At 39.4% G+C, this 19,714-nt stretch overlaps 1 protein-coding gene across 1 annotated transcript in view; it reads right to left on the reverse strand.

Annotated features, from left to right (window-relative positions):
- LOC128709355 (dopamine receptor 1) overlaps nucleotides 1-19,714 on the reverse strand; it is a 61,672-nt gene continuing 41,958 nt past the window's right edge. The window contains exons 2-6 of the mRNA XM_053804353.1: nucleotides 13,673-13,850; nucleotides 13,385-13,564; nucleotides 13,176-13,305; nucleotides 2,068-2,322; nucleotides 1-538 (exon numbers count right to left, since the gene is read on the reverse strand). Coding sequence (XP_053660328.1) covers nucleotides 1-538; nucleotides 2,068-2,322; nucleotides 13,176-13,305; nucleotides 13,385-13,564; nucleotides 13,673-13,850 — 1,281 coding nt within the window. The remainder of the gene's footprint in view (nucleotides 539-2,067; nucleotides 2,323-13,175; nucleotides 13,306-13,384; nucleotides 13,565-13,672; nucleotides 13,851-19,714) is intronic.

The raw sequence follows: 19,714 nt of genomic DNA on the forward strand, positions 1-19,714 counted from the left end.
TCAAATTGCTGACACTTGCTCGAGATCCGCGGAGGACCGTCCCGAGTTCATGACGACGTTCTTCGCCGCATAGTCCGTTACATACCGATCGCTGCTTCGCGGATAGATATTACCCATTTCCTGACCACAGCACCATGAGCTCCGGCTCGTCAGGATGCGCTTGAAGGCCTCCCTGAACTCGGTGTTGAAGATCGAGTAGATGATGGGATTGAAGGCTGAGTTGGAGTACCCGAGCCACGACAGCACCTTGAACGTTTGCTGGCCGATGCACGTCTTGCAGAACGCGGCAATGATATTTACACAGAAGAACGGCACCCAGCAGATCAGGAACACACCCATTATCACACCGACGGTGATCGCTGCTTTGTGATCGGACACGTGGTACGGCGATGACGCGTGGTGGGCGAGTTGGCGAAGTTTGAGTTTGTTCTTGCTGCTCTTGGGCCTTCGTATACTGCGATATCGTTTTTCGCTAATCTCTCCGGGACGCGTAACGGCACGTATAGATTTGACGTGCTTCTGGGCGTAGCAGTATAGCCTGCGGGGTAGAGAAAAAAAAAGACCGGAAACGAACACGGTGAACCGATGACTGACTGGAAAATATATTTCACAAACGGTGACCGCCCGCCACTGTTTGGGATATACATTGTTTAGAATCGTTACAGGCGGATGATTTTGTTGAACCTTCTTGGAAGCAAGGGCTTTGTTTGGGTATCATCGTACCAGTTCCGTTGAATATTTTCAAAGGAAATAATAAGGATTCTTTGTCAACTTTTCTGCCACCTAGGTGGTTTGCTATTTTTTCGATCTCATTCTTTTATGCCGTTTACATACACTCATACACACGCACAAATGTGAGTATGTGAAGAGTATGAGAAATTTGGTTATTTTAAATGGCTTGTGATGGTTTAGTGTTGAGAGACCGAATTTCCGGTCGGAAAAAGATTTTCATCGCCTGGTGCCATTTACGATCGAGACACAGTATGTGATTGATAATGCTAGAAGATTTTATCTTATATTTATTATTTTTGAAGTTAAATAATAGCTGATGACTTGGTTAGGTCTGTTACTTTTGTAGATGTTTTATCTATTTTTTCCTCCCAGCTAGAAATATCAAACCAAATTTGTTGTTGATAATGTCTGGCGATACAAAAGTGTCCATTGAAAGCTTTAAACAATTTACGTGTTACATCTTTACGTTGAAAATAATGACCACACATACCAAATATTGCATAAAAATAAATTTAGTTAATATGAAATACATTAGTTTTTAACTTATTTATTATTTAAAAAAATCAACAGATAAAAAAATGCATTCGTTGAAAGTTGTAATCGAGGTAGAAATGAGAATGAGTAGAAATGAGTTGTTTAAGGGAAGCATCATTTTTCCGGTAATAAAGTTAAAACAACTTGGCAAAGTTTATTCAACCAACTTTAGTAAACCGATTAAGGTGGAAGATGGAAATTAATTTCAACTTTTTCCGCTTTAGCACTTGAACTGTACAAACAGACCATTGGCAACAGACAGAAGCGTGTAGTGAATCCCTTTTACGGCCATTGCTACTGTATTAGCAATGTACTGCGGTAAAATTGTGTAGGCCAATCACAACGCAATGACGGTATGTGGAATTAAAACGTTCTGCGAAGCTCTATGAATTACCGCACACCTGACCACAAGCATTCGGGTGCTGTGATATGACGTAAAGCAATGACCGGATGCTTAAGCGAACGTTTAACTCCGGGACAGGATTAATTCAACGCGTCGACTATCATATAATACCATCATTCGGCTAAAGATTAAAACTTCTACTATGAAGCGTCTAGTCTGGATTAAGCTATTGCAATAAAGTAAAGTATTTCATTTATCTAATTGAAAGTTTTTCCTTTCCACGTATGATTTGTAGAATTAAGAAAAAATAATAATTTAATACACGAAAAATTATAAAATAATATCTTCCAAACAGGTTTATTTTGAACCCAAACCATCCAAACGCAAACAATACATTGAGAAAAAAATTTTTTATCCTTTTTATGAAGATGAAACATTTGATATTTGCTGCACCTTACCTGCAATAGATACCGATCATAACTATACAAGGTACGTAGAAACTTATACAACTAGATACAACAGCGTAGGTTGGTGTTAGATCAAGAGCGCAGGTCTCGTACTTGATGCCGTTGATTTTGAGCGATGTGTCCGTTTTGTCTCTTTTGTCTCGATGCAGGTCGAGGGATATAGGGACAAAAGAAACGAGTGCCGCAAGTAGCCAAATGACGGCAATTGTTCCGATAGCTACACGCCGCGTAACCCAACGGCCGTATCTGGAAGAGAAATAGGATAGAGAAAACGTTTTTATTCGTTAGTAAAATGTGTGCTATTGCGTTCGCATGAACCAGTATTACAAAGGGCGTATAAACACTTTAAAAAAACTTTGTAGAAATGGGGTTTTTAGGAGTTTGCGGTACCCACTGGCGTTTCGACAGGAAGATATATTGGCTCCTAATGAACTGACCATTGAGAGTCTAAAAAAGTATAGCCATTTTGAGTATGCGTCATTTGACTGTAAATGGTTTACAGTGTGTATAAAAATTTGAAAACAGTAATGGCAGGTGGTATAAGATGCGATCGTCTGGGTTACATGGTTCGATACATAAGTAATCAGTTTTTACAGTAAATTTGATACCACAATACGTTTTTTTTTGTTGGTCACCGTCATACCGTCACTAAATGAAATCGTATGCACTTGTATGCTTGATGACAAAAATCTGAAAGCTTTTATTAACTTAAAATGCCGTTGCTATGATTTCACGATGTAAACCCTACTCATGCATTCCATATGTTTTGTGCACATGGTTCTTTAAACTTTACATAATGTTGAGAGTATGTGCTTTTCGTACACACTATCGTGTGAAATTGTATAACCGCACAATGGTAGAACATGTGTTGCATGTATGAGTCGGCAAATGCTTTTAAATGATTATATATTTACCGCGAAAATCAGGCAAGGGTGCTTGTGTATTTATTAATTTAATCAAGCTATGGATAGCGCTTGCCGACGAAAAATAAGGTCCAAAATGTAAATGGGGCTTGCATTAATCTGCCGCGAAATTATTATTATCAAGTAGAAATAATGCATAAATTCCACATTCGCTTGTTTGTTACAGGGTCGATGTGGAAAAACTACGGCACTTTTACTCTGGTTAAGCAGCATACATTATTGCCTGCATCAGTAAACAATAGACGGATTTTATTTACTAAGATGAAAGTTAATAAATTTGCATTGTTTTGCACGAAAAGTGTTAATTAATTTTTTTTCCACTGCATTGAATGCGAGCGGAAAGTTAAATTATCCACTAACGCCCAAATTTATTTTTAACCAATAAAGTAAACTTATTTCCTTTGCTTTGTGGCTGTCGATTGGAGTTTTAGAATCAAAAATCTTCAGTGATATCAGAAAGCTGACTGCATGCATGTAATATGAAACATCCTATAATTCCGTATGAATAACACCATTCAATTCACCCGGAACCAGACCAATTTCGAAAACAAAGGAATGAATATTTTAAAAATTCAATTAAAGATACAGAAAACTTTTTGAATATTGAAAAAAACTCGACGCTAACTCGTGCCAAGCAGACAGCAAACTCAAAATTCAATAACCGTGCCATTTTCCGCGACCAGGTGGCACGCTGAATGCTAAAGCAGCGCGCATTAGAATTCATTTGTATCCAACACTTGAACATAAGCTTTGCTTGAACCAAACGGTTTCCAAAGCCAGCGTCGAAACGATGCTTTGAAACAAATTGTCTGAAAAAAGGGTCACGGAATCGTATTCTATAACAGCAACATTCGCTATGAATCCAATAAAAGCTGTTCTATAGCTGCTGTATCGGAATGTGGGAAAATATTCTACCATAAACAGCTACCAAATGGTGGAATGTACAAATTACACCATGAGCAATGTGAGAAATAGACGTTGGTTAAGCAAACTTTGCTTCCGTCTTATAAGAAGAATAGAAAACGTGCATGATTACATTTTTCTTAAATGCATTTTTACGTGCATGAGAGTCACATCATCACAATATGTCCATTTTAGGAAAGAACGGAAAACGGTGTTTACTTCTAGAAAAGCAAATTAACCATTGCAAGAAATGCTGAACATTCTCCCAACGCTGGAAAGGTGGTCGAAGGTTTTGTTGAAAATGTCTTGAATGAGGTATGTTTGTTTGCAGCTTTAATATCAGAAATGAAACGCCATCCATCCGAAGGCTGCAAAAACCGAACTGGATTTTAAAAGGCCGCGGTTGTAGTGTGCAAAATTTATAGGCCACGTGCGCGACCCCACTTGTACTTGTCTGATCATTTAGATGTGAAATTTGCTGCAATGTAAGTGCTCCCACAGCGGGTAACGCCGGTAGCTGGATACAGTTTGCTCCATTGCGCCTGTAAAGTTGCTGAAACTCTAGCCTTAAGCAACGTCTGTAAAGCTCAACCCGCGTAGCCGTGGTTCTTTCGACTGGTACGAGCAGTTTTGTTGTTTAAGATTATCATGGATAAGGCGTATGTATCCACGGTACTCGGGTGAAGGATAAACAGTACAGCTGCTAAGGATTCGCAGCTGATAAACAAATGAAAGTTAGGATCATTTCGGTGAATGCTTGGCAACTTCCATCGAGTAATATGTGTGGTTTGAATAGTTTTTTGGTTTGCAAATTGTACATAAATAACTATTTTAGCGTATAAAGAATATAATTAACTTATTACGAATTGCAACAGTGAAAGAAGAAATAAGACCATGCGACATTAATTCAATTTAAAAAAATACTCTTCATATACGTAGTAAAGCCTTTAATATAATCGATTCGAGGTAAATTTGGGTTTAGTTTAGCGTAAAGTAAAGTATAGTTTAGAGTAAAATGTTAAATTTAGTGTTAAAAAATAAAATAAATCTGAAACATCCCCCACGATAATTTTTCTCATAAATTGTACATTACTTAACAAACATAGCGCGTTAAATTTAAAGAATGAAGTGTGCAACACTCCTACAAAAAAGTAAAATACTGCATATAAATCGTACATGGTGAATGGTCCTGGAGCAAAATGGAATACATGACATATTTGCAGCACTTTGTTAAAGATTCATCATCTTCCGCACGGTAACGGAAGAAGGGATTCTCACTTATCTTGACAACAGACCGGTGGCGTGCGAGGATTGATGCAAAACAGGATAATAAATTGAAATTCTGTAAATTATCATTGTTCATTGTGCTGGAGACGTTGGTTGGGAATATTCTTAAGCTTGACAAAGCGAGCATAATTCATTTTGTTCGTGAAGTTCGAATAAAGATGATGAAGCCTCAACAGTAGCTCCCGCTAGGCATATGGCAAAGACGAGTAGGAGCACTGGATCCATACTCCATACATTTTTACTTTCACGGCTTTCATTACAATATCATGATAACATCACTGCAACATACATAGGGTCGAAAGGCATGTTGGAAATTAATTTATATTTGATTTACATCCGTCGAGAATGACAGCAATCGCACCGGGAGATGAGGAATAGAAACCATTCTTACCCTTCCTTCGTTTTTTTCCTTCATGCCTCCTGCATCATCCGGTTCCTATCTATGGGGTACCCCGGGGATTTCTTGATACACATAAAAACACAATCGTACGAAACCGCCAAGGGAGGTAGAAGGTAAATTTAGCAAAACGAAAATTGCGAAAACGTGTCTTTTTATGTAACGCTCTGGCAGGTAGGTTCTGTTTGAAGTTTGCAGTTCTGTTAGTTTGACTCAAATAAATGACATGAAATCTGTAGCGCACCATGAAATGGTTGTGCGAAAAGAGAAAAATGCTTTCAGGTTGCTCGAACCACCCAGTTGGCTATCATACGAATTCCCTTAAAAGCAAAAATACGACGCAGGGAGTTCAACTTTTTACCAAATACTATCAGGTTTGCCTAGGAGTTAAGCTTCTATGATCCGGTAGTGGATATACAAGATCCCGTGACACGGCCCAACAGAAAGAAACAGACCGTTACGATCTTTTTTGCGAGGGAGAAAGCCAATCAATTAGACGTAAAACTTGGATGTATACTGTAGAAATGGAAAAAGTGACATTTGTTAGTGTTACTATGTCACCAGATTCAAAAGGTATGAAAGATATGGGACAATGTTCTCCAGTTAGACTAACTTTTGCTAATTTTGATATTGGTTCTACTATGTAACAGCAAGAATTAAAATGAAGAACTACATACAAAAAAACACAAAAAAGGAACGAACTTAAAACCCAATGCGGATGTTACGAAATTAGAAGTAAGTAAACTTTGCAGATTTTTTAACAAGTTTATCAGTTACATAAAATAAATTTTGTTTCTCACAATCACGTATTGTTTTGATTCAATTCGTTTCGCTTAGAATCACTCTGAAGTTCCTAGTGTTGTACCAAACAACGGCCATTCCAACGATGTAGTTTGGTTTCAGATTAAGTTAATTTCACAAGAGTTACTACGATTTGGGAAAAGTTTTTCTCGGAGCAACTGCGTAATTTACGAGGTGACGAAACTTGTACCGTTCTAATTTGCACCGTCAACAGTGGCTACCGCACAGGTGACTCAAATATTTTTCGGCCACTGACTAAAGCTAATTTGGTAAGGACAAATACAGGGTTTTGCTGGTATTCACGAACCGAAAAGTACCGTGACAAATACTGCTTCAGGTGTGGTAAATTAGATAAAATTGTACAATTGAATAAAGCTGTCGGCGTTACTCAAACCAAACGTAACTGCGGCAATGCTGTTCTGTTTGTGTAGCACATTGCAAATCATTTGTTCCGAATATTCACGTTGGAGTGGTTTCCTTCATTTGCTGAGCACGAACTGGTGGACTTTTGCCAGGTTTGCAAATAACACGGTTGAGTCGGGGGCTTTTACATCGATCGATATTAATCATAATTACTACAAACGGCTACAGCAAAACGCCGGCAAAACAATAACATTTTCCTTGGTCTCCGGCTTCATCGGTATGGTCCGATCATACGGCGGTGCACCACTGCGGTTGCATGTGCACTCTCAATTCCATCCTTATGAGCGCGTTGTTCTATTTCAGAATTGCAAGCACTCGCGTGCGAATGTGCTTAGGTTGACACAAACCTCAAAACCCCAGACGTACGACCCGACACGGAACTCTGCAAAAGGGTGGTGATAACGATACAGTTGTTTCTAAAGTGCCGACCATGACCACCAGCACTTGCACACGAATGCATGATCGAATGGAGCGCTGGTCATTGGGATGATGAATGCAATTTTTTACTTAAAAATTAGCAATAGTTATAATTACGCACATAGAATACTTAGCGCTACGATACCAAAAGTGCTATCAAATTGCGGAAGTTGCTGTTCGAGGGTTTGCATTTTTTACGATCGACGCAAACAATGTAACCGTCACACTGTTGCTGGTGCAAATTGTGGAAAACGGGGGAATAATGTAATGGATGTGGCATCATGAAATCAAATAAAAAACTAATACCATGCAGGACGCTACCTTGGTGTATTCTCAAACTGGCGCGAGAAACAGGGATTCAGCGAAGCGAGTGTAGTTCAATAGCGCATTTATAAATCAATTAAGAACTGTTTATCGATTGATGGCGCTCCTTATGTACCGCGCTTACCATATGTGGCACATAAATGGATGGGAATTTCGTACTAATGTTGCCGTACTTGTTCGCCACCATATCATCTACACGGTCTACACTGAGCGCTCTCTAGCAATGTGGGTATATACGTAGTGTACGTGTTACGGTGATGATTATTAAAAATAGCTAGTTTGAAAATAACTAATGCTTCAGGGTAGCCGCAGTTCCCATTCACCCACCACCAGAACGCTGATAATAATGTTGGTGCAAAAGGGCCACCACCTGTTCCGGTGTAGCACCTTTTCGCTGTCGTGATAGCAGGTTATTTGAGAGATGTGGTGTTTATGTTTATGATCGCCCACGGACCCAGCCGAGATGAAGTCTTGTTTGGCTGCCGAAGAAGAAGGATTATCGTGCCATCAGAACCGCACGTCCGCTACCGTGCGGTATACATGAAGTGAACTGGAGCATAACGGTCGGGACCGTTGGCCACATCAATACACATAGCCTAGCATGGCTGGTGGAAACTTTACGAACAGCTCAATTGAATGTACATGTAGTGTGTAGCGAGCAGAAGCTTCAATCGATCGACCTTAGGTTCGACTCTTTGTTACCACCAGCTCATTGCAGTAGACAAGACCCCTCCATAACGGAAAACCGGACCTCACCAAGTGTTGTTGTGAACCGTATGAGCGTATCGCGCGCCACCGAACTTAATGGTGGGCAGTTGTTTGGTTAAATTTTGACGAACGTGTACGCTAACCATAAGTAATGGGGAAAAATGAAATACTTTAAATTGGTAATTTTATCGCACGGCAGGGTTCGTACAGTATGTACGCTGGGTTCGTGTGAAGCAATGTTTTCAAATTAAGGTTATACATTGTGTTACTCGTCAAATCATACGAAGCGTGATAAATATACCATCGCAATACGCAACACATACATACAAACAATACATACGCAATACAGAAATGGATGTTGAAAAACTATAGCTCGAAAAGATTCATTTTCTGGATGCATAATGAAAATGTATGGTCTTTCAGAACTGTTGGAAAGGTAGTAAATTCGTTTCATTCTTGGTTAGATAAATTTTGCTTGTCAAAGTAAAATGATGAACTTGCCAAACTATACGTTGACTGTAGGTGTATGGGAGCAGGTTGAGATTTAATCTAGCTAATGGTACACGGAACTACATCCCATCGAAAGTGACATGATACGAAAAAGGGTTGGCACGACGCGTCCAAAATGCTTGCCTTGAACTTTGGAACTGCAGATTCGGTGATAAGGCCTACACAAGTGAAACACTATTTTCATGTATATTATTGAACGTTCGTACGACAGTCTCTTCTTAAGGAGTTGAAAGTTGGGAAAGAATTTTCTTTTGGGATGTACGGTACGATGCGTTTGTGAAGAACACCATGTTCAATCACATTTATGCACGGGTTTTAGTACAATTTTAGAATGAGACTTTATGAAACATTTCATACGCAAAGGCAAAACAAGCTTGAAGCGAACCGTAAGCCGCTAGCTAACAATGCACTGTCAAGCAGGGGATAATGCTCGATCATTCAGCGCAAAGTTAATAGAGGAAGTTATTTTATAAAAGTCATCCTTCTGCAAAACATAGAGTCCACCCGGCTTTGCGAGTGCTCGAAACGATGGCAGCAATCTTTACTGCGCACTAAAAAGAAAGTTCATCACCGAAGTTGGTTTCCGATATCGAGGAATAATGCAGCTGAAGGAAAAATTTTCGTGCACACTCCTGCCGGTGTTGTTTGCCTGACGTTCTGACTTAACCTTAGTTGCGGTGAAGGAGTAGGCAAAGTGATTTCTTCAAGAATACTCGAGCCTTTCTTCTGCCGAATTCGGGTTAGGTTATGGTCGTTCCGGCGTTCTCATTCTCACCTAATGTTGGCTTTTCATTTTTCTCCTACCCATATCGCATCCATCGAGTGTAAAGGAAAAGTATTCCGTTTTGACAAGCATTGGCAGAGAAGTTTGTTCGCTTTTGCTTGCGCTTTTTGGAAAATATAATGCTATCCTTTCATATTTTTCCATCCATCCACTCGAACAACGAGCGGTTTGCCAAATAGAAAAGGATGATAACGAAGCAGCAACAGACAGCGACCGATATTGTTTGCTGAAAAGGGTGCCAGATGGATGCACGTGAACGTGTCCGACGTGGTGATAATCTTTTGAACAGCGTGCTCAGTTTCAAAAGCAGACCCAGGAAGTATCTGCTGTCAACTGTCAGTGAAAGTAACGTGCTCGATGAACGGTTTGCGCCGGGTTCTAAAATCATACTGCCGTGCTACAACGGGTTGGACTAGACGGTACGAGTAGCACGATAAGATTACCGCCAACATTGCCCTGTGATTAATTGTGTTCGACATTCCGCAGCAGATGAGATAAGTGTAGGACGAGACAGACGGGTATGATGCATACATCAACAAAGTTTACGATCAATCTGTGGTAGTTCAAGCGTGTACAGTCGTAAGCATCCTAAGCATTAGGTTCAAGGATGTGGTGGGCAGCAAATGAGCTGAAACATGTTTTTCTTGCCTTATTTAAAGCACGTTTGAAGTCGGGGAGGAATGCTTAGTATAAGAAAATACTACAACTCATAAGTGCCACGAGACAATGAATGCAATGAATGATGGAAAGTTTTAATTAATTTCCTCCCTGTGCTACATTTTACTGCAACATCTTGGGGTGGTTTCAAAAAGCTTTGTGTTGATATATCTATACACAATCTTTAGTTCTTGTGGTATCTACTGAGAACTCTTAAGCATTGTTGAGCTAATAATAGAATCAAATGTAAATCACGCTTCAATAGAATGTAAGCTGAAGATGTGAGGTTTCCGGTTAATCTAAGTTTGTTTGTTTGTGGTTTTTGAGCGGACGTAAAGTTGATGCGACTTACCAGCACATTTTTGTGTGATACTTAAACACTACCCTACTATAGCCTTGTTGGTCGATGTGTTTGATTGGCCTGTCGGTTGGTTTCAACTGTGAAGTTGTGGAGAAAGTTTTAATTAATTCAATTGTTTTCCTTACACTTTTCCGAGTGCTCCTCAACGTGTCATGCCCGTGAATAGTGCACGACCAACCGTACTAAAGCTATCCTCTATTGTCCATTTTAAACTGGGTGTATATTACCTTTCCCTTGACCTCCGGAAACTGTTCCTACTCACTCCCTACCTATATTCGGAACGGAGGGTTGCGTCAGGTCATGTTGTCTTTTATTGAAACGATCCGGGTGCACTACGTTCGGGTATCTGACTGCCGAGGTTTGTGGGAATCAGTACGATACGAAAACCTGTCCTATTTGGAATAGGAGGGTTCCCCAGGACTAGCAATAGTTCTTTGTTTGTTTGTGCAAAAATATTTCAGATAGTACAGCTCTTCTTACTGCTTAACTCAGAATTTGGGAAAAGATAGGGTCAAAAGTTGTCGTTGTTATTGTTATGGTGTCACTTCACTTCACGGTTAATAGTTGCCTGATGAAATAGAAATGCCAGGCACAGAACTAGTAACGTCTAGTATGAGTGGTCATGAAGATAGACAATCCATGTTCGAGACGTACTTTCTGAGCGTAAGTCTGTGTTAGACTTCCTGAGCTTTAAAACTTGATGATGAGAGGTGGAAAATACTGAAGCTTCAATTAACAAGTGTTAGATTATACTTCGGAATACTTTTCGGAAGGTACATTGAATCTCAAAAATTAAGTTACTTAAGATAATGCTATACTAAGTCTTTTAGAAATAGCTTGCAATACATTCCCATTGTTTATGGATAATCTATTGCTTTGGTTACTTAATGGTTCTTTGATTAAGTTTATAATGCTTTAATTGAGCTTAAAAGCTGCATTTCATATCATTCCATCATTCGTTATATTGTTCATGATTAATGATTATAGGAGCTTTTTAAAAATATCCGCCAATCAAAGCGCGGAAAATAAATTGTAACCTGTATTGAAACTATTATTTATTCATAAGAATGTCGGGAAATTTGTTGTGCAAACTTAATTGAAAACTATTTTCACCCTTTTCCAAACATTATGTACTATCATAAAACAGAAAACAGTGGGCTGTTTTTGTTTATGTAGACCAACATTGCTTTACAGGTCATTGATAAATGTAAGCGGATTTAATGTAATGCTTTTTGTTGTTTGTTTAAAACTTCTTATACATTCAAATTAAAACATTCCCTAGCCATGCAATATCCATTCACAATATTTTCCTGTTACTACCATTCTCTTGTATTTTCCGGAATTTTCATTTTGCGTCCCATCTATGTAGTCATGAAACAATAGAAGAGTTCTGGATGTAGGGCACATAAAGAGGATCGTCGTCCATCTTTGTGCTGTATCATTATTTATGCAAATTAAAATAATTTCACGAGAATGCAGACAGGTTGTGAAAGGGTTGACGTGCAGACGATAGGGTTTTCAGGTACATGTAAATTACATCTTCCGGAAGCGACTCAGTACTGGTGTTCTATCGACCGAGAAGATACATGGCTGGCAGGCCACGGCCACAAGTTGTAGCTCGATGCAAGGGATACTAACGTACGCGTCCCTTTTTGTTTTGTTATTGTTTTGGGACAGATGTAACGATTCTTTCATGTGTCCATTCTTTGTGCATGACATATTTGTGTTCTATCCCTATGTGTTTAGGTGATGTCCCATCATTGGGTTAAGGGCGGATAAAAATAAAAAATAAACTTTACTGTTGGGTAAAATGGAAGACAAACCCAATATTTGTTTATATCGTAATCCACAGAATCAAACAAAAACTTGATCGTTGACCATCGAAGATCTCCAATAGGCTCCGAGGCACAGACGCCCGTTCACCTCTTACCACAATCAAAACGACCTTGTGGTCAAGCAGGATAAACACTTTTGGGTGTAATCCAATCAATCCGGAAATGATTCCGGATTAACAAACCATCCGAAGGTTGCAGGTGAAGCCTTCCGAGATGCCTTTGTTACAACAGACAATATGCAAATGAGACTCTAGCCGTACGGATACGGCTACGGTAGCATACCAACCGAAATGTTGTTACACAAAATAAGAAAAAAAAAATAGCTACCAAAGAGAGACAGAAATGTTGTTATTGAAAGCTTTTACAAACACCCCACGTACCCGTTCATCAGCACTATTAGCCGACAAATGGTTAGTGTGATGGTACCATTCCCATGGGTGGCACTGCAGGTAATGGACATAATGGAAGCTGAAGCACTCTTGCAATGCGATTTGTTTGCATTAGATTGCTGTTTTTCTGGCTGACCCCAACGAGACATTCAGCAAATTGCTCAATCAACTCGCATGGATCAGTCTATTTTGCGGTTGACAGACGATTGTTTCGAATGAGCTAGGTTAATTAACCAACAGAGTAAAGGTTGCCATCTGCCTGCCTGAATTCTGGGCAATGCAATATGTATCCAGGGAATTTTGTCAGGGAAATTACTCTAGCGCCGGACACATTGTATCTGCGTTTAATTTAGCATGGAGTTAGTGGAAAGTTCACCTACCGTAACGGATCCTTGATGTGGATGTATCGATCGAGTGAGATTGCGCACAGGTTTAGAATGGAAGCAGTTGAACACATCACGTCAAATGCGACCCAAGTGTCGCAAAACTGTGCCCCAAATATCCAATAACCTGTTGGGTGACATGAATCAAACAAAAGTGCTTAAATCTGTACATCGTGTATTAAGTTATGGTAGCTTAGGCAGCATACCTAGAAGGTCGTTGACACCGGCAAAAGTCATCACAAGCGAGGCAACGAACAGATCTGCGATGGCCAGAGATGCTAGGAAGAGGTTTCCGATGCGTCGCAAACTTCGCTCAGTGTAGATAGCAATGCACACTAGAATATTGCCAGCTACTGACAGAAATATCACAATCGAAAGGAAAACACCTGCAATTGCATACGAAACGAATGGGTTTGGCTGGTTGTCTTTACGCCTCAATACTGCCAACTCTCCCAGGACTAAAAGTCCGGAAGTTGACGACGTGTCTTACTTACCGAGAAATGACATCGACAGGGGCGATAGGACATCAACATCGTCATCATCGCTGTCCTCCCCGGCTCCACCCGGAATTCCTGCGCCACTGCCCGCACCCGTACCTCTCCCACTGCCATCGCCCGACCCGTCGGTTTGATTCACCGACGTCAGATTGCCGATCGTCGTTGCGGACACAACCTGTGGAAAAGCGAAAGTGAGCGTCATAGTATGAGTAGGGCAGTAGTCGATAAGTAGAGCACCAAGGTACTTAAAGGTACTGAAAGAAAACAGAATACACTAACAGCAACAGCATCCAAGTGAGGGAAACCCATCATTCGAAAAAGGGAAAATGCTCAGGTGCAGCAGCTGGAACTTCATCAATATTTATAACCGGTATGTGAGGAATGCTTCACCCGGTCAGGGGAGTTATGATTATGTTTTTGTTTTGTTTTTGGGTTGTTGAGACTGATAAACAATGCCGTTGGATCAGGGGGTCTGGGATACAGCGTCGCACCTTGTTTGCGTTCCTGCTGCAGCCTAGAGCTTTGCCAACCATCTTTATGCGAAATTAATATCCTCGTTTTATATTCAAGATACGAATTTCAATTTACCGCTCGTAAGTTTAATGCTACGTTGTGATTTGAGAAAACGGGAGCGCGTTGCTTTAATCTGGAAGAACGAAAACAATGTGCTAATCCGCGCTGAAGGATCAAGAAAGTGTAGCACGGAACGTGGTGGCTACGTGTTGAGATACATAGTGTACCACGTGCAGATAATCTATCCACGTTAGTAAAACATCAACTTCGGGGTTGGAGGAATTAAATAAGTTGGGATGTAAATTTATATTGCGAATCTTAACGTTACTATACACCGATGCTTACTGTTATGGATTTCCCGTGACAAAAGCACCATGCAAATGTGATTCAATGTGACACGAAGCCAAAATGCTTTTCCAAAATTTTTTGGCTGTCAAAACGTCAGGATGATTTGGGGGCCTTTTTTCGCCTACGCACAGCCATTCATATTTTCCTTACTTAAGATTTTTTGGTAGCATACGTTAAATGGTTGTATTTCTTTTTTTGCAAACGTATTGAAACATTGATATGGTTACGCTAAGAGACCATTAGGAAACAATGTCAGTTCCAAACAATATGTAACACTTCATGACATTCACACATTCCTTTCGGGATGAAAGCACACATTATTGAAGCTACGTACAAGTAGACATCGTAAAAACAGTTACCATTTGTACACAATCTGTGCACTGACTCCCGTAGGGTTTGAAAGCACGCAAAGTGATGCATGGTAACCGTTTGTGAAATGTTCGCGAATACATACGTTCTCGCTGTCAGCACAGTAAAAGTGGTTCGTTTTGACGGCAATGGGAATTTGAAGCTAGAATGGCTTTTGCTGCTGGCAGACAGGTTTTGTTTGTCAATTTTTGTCAACCACAAAACGATTTCGATGTTTTCTATAAGCGAGCCACCTAATCATGCCGTAAACAAGTCTATTTTGATAGGTCTCGTACCGAAATGTGCGATTCAATTCTACGTCATGTCATTCCAAATATGCTTTAAATGAATTTTCATGGACTCCGTATGCTGTTAACTGTGCAGGATTTATATGTGGTGCAGAAAATTATCGGAGCAGAAACAAGGGACACGGGAAACAGACGAACTAAAATCAAATATTTATCTGCGGTGGATGATGAAGGAAAAAAGTGGAGCAAATAGGGTTTCGACCCAACCTTCCAGCGCCGCAAGGCATTAATGTGGTGGTAAGATTTTTGTAGACATCCATTTTTAAATAGACTTTAGAAAATACTACTGCGCTGGTAAGATAAACATGGTACCTCCAACTGGATTTGGATGTGTACGAATGGAATACTGAGTTGAAGCGAATGGTTAATTTTCTTGCCGTATTTTTGTTGAATGATGGACTTCTGAATTCTTTAACGATAAATGTTGCTCTTTATTGGTTCACAAAAGAAAAAAATAGGATTGCTTACAAGAGCAAATACAAGTTAGCTTTAATCAATCAGAGTAGTAATGCTTGGAGTAAAAACATGCCAGTTTGTAGTCCTTGGCGAGAATTTATATATTTTTGTTTATTTTGTACTTCGTGCGTCGTCTTCAGAGCTCCATGTATATCTATTGTACTTTCGGAAGGGTCAGATGATCAATGTGACACCCTGCAATCAGATGATTAATAAACCAATTATAATTACAATTACAATGATACTTTGTCGTCCTTATTGATCCTCTTTATGTAAGTATTTTGTTTTATCCCCAACTAGTCTCAAATATGAGAAGATACAATATTGTTAAACCTACTGTGTGGACAATTCGAAATAAACCATTAAATATATAATAATAACATGTTGTCGATTTACATACGGAAACCATATATAATAATAACACTTCAGCATATGCTTTAATACACTGATCTCATCTGGTATCATCTATGTGGTAAAATAAGCCTGGTAAGTCTTTTGGTAAGGTAGCCATGATATTGAAGCACCGAAAGGAAAAAAGTGGATTAGTAAAAAAACTAGAATATGAAAAAAGGAAACGGATAAAGATAAAAAATTATGCACGAAAAAGTACGATAAATAGTCCATATTATGAAAAGAATGGTAAACTTTGAAATTATTTATATTTTCCAGTGTGCCTACATAAGTATAGTGGTTGATGTTCTGGAGTAAGAGCAAAAATGGTTCTTTTGATATTCCAAAAACTGTTCAGGAAATCTTTGATCCTTCGTTAAAGCTGACTACAGAAACAGAGCATGTGGTAATAAATTCCTCTAAATATGGATGTAATAAAACATCATCATATCATCAAATTTAAACCTTTTTGCTGAAACCAGTTAATTTTTTTGCCCAGCCTAAGGCAACAGGCTAAGCAACGTAATCTATGAACTATGAAAATGAGAAAAAAACTGCCTTTGACACCCAACTGCGAAAGAAAGATTCTGTAGCCCTTTTTAAGTCAGCGGGCGGTAATGTCCGAACGGGTGATGTAATTTAAAAAGAAATAAAAACAGGAAGCGCCTGTCGAACTGTGCTACCGAGTTGTGTCAACACCGCCCTTTTTATTAGATTTGTACTGGTTGCGATGTTGTAGGCCTTTTTGCTGAAGGGATCGTAAATTCTAGTTGATACTGTGTTGTTTAGTAAACAAGTTCTAAATCCGAAAGTACGGATGCTTTTCAGTAAGAAAATTGATCGTCAAGCTTTAAGCGGCAACATAATTTTTACATATATAATTTTAAATACTTATATGTTTACAGGAAGTTAAATAACACGAGAATTTAATAGCAATTATGTGATGAACAGGTTTAAAGATTGTGCACGTTGTAATTCACATTCCGTTTTTTCATTTTACATTTCACAACACTATTTTTTCATTTTACTTTCTCCGAGTTTGTATGTCACGATTTTTAACTGAACGATTTCCCATTTTCAAACAACGCAAGGCAGGATTAAAATTTAAAGTTGCATATTATTAAGCCATTAAAAAGTCTGTTTAACAGATACCATTTGTCCATAAAGTTGCATTACCAATGCAACTTTAAATTCATCAAATTCAATGGAAGCCCTAAAACTGCAAGTTTAATCAAATGCAAAAGCAGCATGTAGGACCGGAACAGTTTGGCCATGATTATTTCATGCTATCTTGATTTTACATGGCATTACGAACCCCGGGCTCATTGTTAATTTTTATACCAGTGCTACGGGCTTCGACAAGCGCTCGGTACGATACATTCATTGTATATAATTGAATGAACTCTCACTGACCACCAAAGCGCTGTGCGAAACGGTGTGCACTGCACTGATAGTACAATGCAAAACATTGCAGGATGTTGCAAGTAGCTAACAATGAGCATCAGTTCGTTGCAGCAGCAGCCGTTGGTTCTATAGACAGCATCGATGCTTCAATAGATGATCGACATTGTTCTTTTGTGTGGATGTTTCCGTGCTACGAAAGCAAGTTCTCTTGCGCCATCAATTACAGGACCGAACATTTCCTGTTCGATGAGCTCAAGGAAATAGTACTTCTAACATGGACATCAAGAGCAATGCGTTGACTCTGCGGGAATCTAAACAATTTGCCGCTCGTGACGCCATCGCCGTCATCGTTTGTGTCATGTGTTGATGACTTCAGAGACTGGAACATGTTCACTAACCATTGCAAAACAAATTTAATTTTTAAATGTTTAAATGATGTTTGATTCTCTAATTGTAAAAAGGTCTGGGCGTTATGTGTTAGAACAGTTCTTGTATTAGAAGTTATGTACCCATAATTTATTAATTGTGTGTGGCTTAATTTTTATTCCCATTATAAGGGCAGATCATACCATAAGTTAGAAAGTTTAAACTTTTGGCCTGTATTTATCAAATAATCCATGCACCGGGCTGTATCATTATGTACATATTCGTAAAGGACACATCATTTTGACATAAGGTATGACACAAGGGATCATTTTTGCGGAATTACAATTTATGAAAAATTGGTGAAGTTTAGAAATCTAGCTTTTAATTTAATTCTTTTGAAACAATATGTGAGTCCGATCATTAAAATGATATTTTTTCAGTTATTTTCGATAATTTTTTTTTTATTATTTTTCGCACACGGGAAATATGGCCAAACGGGGCGGCCCGGTGGCATGATGGTAGCGGCGCCGGAAAATTCTTTGTGTTGACATTTATCGAACCTGGGTTAGTTGCTTTCATTAGGAAAACAATCGAATCCTAACAATCTAACAATCTTTTCTAGGCTTAATTTGGCTTGCCATTCGTATGGGGAGCTGAAAGCTGATAAGTCTGAAAACGTCAAAACGCATACAAAAAAAAATTGGCTTAAAGTATGTATAAAGTAGTAAGGGACAGTTTTGCCTTGCGTCATTCTTTACAGCATTAAACCTTACAAGTGTACGTACCGTGTGCCAGTTCAAATCCATAAAATGGCTAAACGTTGCATCTGACTTGTATCACTTGTATCACTCAGTCTTAGGCAAAGTGCACTTATCTGATAACACCTTCATTATCGAACGAAATAAAAAACATCAATAGCACACATTCTTTCGTATTAACATCACTCGTATTTCGTATTTTAACATCACTCAGATTCGGAAACATGCCTACATTTCACATTACAAATCGCACCAATCTTTGATAAAAAGCGACACAGTTAGCGCAAAAAGCGACAAGCTAAATCCACAGCCGATCGAAGGTACAAATGGAACGAGTTAGCACGGATCAATCGTAAACGTGATACCGGTTGAAACTGATCTCGCTCTGGAGCCTGGTTTATGGATATTCGCACCATTATTGAGTTCAGAAGTGTACTGAAGATGACCATCTACTTGTTGGTCTTTTTCATCACGGAATCCGTTCGCCAACGTGCATATATTTGGGTAAACGTGCCAGAGCAGAATGGAGAACACGGATAAGCGGATTCTCATCTCCTTGCAGATCTGCGATGGTGGGGGTTTTAGGGATTGGGACCCGGTCACGAAAGAATCGTTTGTACGAATTCTCCTCAATTGGAAAAGTAGATTGCGTTTGAGCCTCTTGAGCTCAATTGAATAAGCGAGAGCTATCATTTCGTTCCGGTACCGCACCCGCCCAAATGCCGCTGAAGGTGTGCTTCTTTTCCTTGAAGCTACTGTGCTTCCGCGTTACTTTAATCCCCGCTGGTTGCTGGTTATTCCAACCGACATGGAATGGATGAGAACAACAACTAAACGACAGCTCGGTTTCAAGGGAAGAGTTAAGGGTTTGTTCCCTAGTTTTTTCGCGCTCAGCTCTGAAGTTGCACATAACCCCCACACGGAACCAATATCAACAAAGCACTAATGTGCCATCTGAGGTGTTGCAAATGGTGTCCATAATAGTGTGGATCGTTGTTTTAGGAAAGACAACAATAATCCTATCTAGTAATGTTATAGTCAATTAGCAGTTATTTGAGGTACCTTTAAAGCTGTACCATCACATTTCATTGTAAATGTATCAGATAGATATAGCAGTAACGCGTTGCATCAGAGTTTTAGTAGTCGTA

Source organism: Anopheles marshallii, chromosome 2, assembly GCF_943734725.1.
Source record: "Anopheles marshallii chromosome 2, idAnoMarsDA_429_01, whole genome shotgun sequence".
Lineage (NCBI taxonomy): Eukaryota > Metazoa > Arthropoda > Insecta > Diptera > Culicidae > Anopheles > Anopheles marshallii.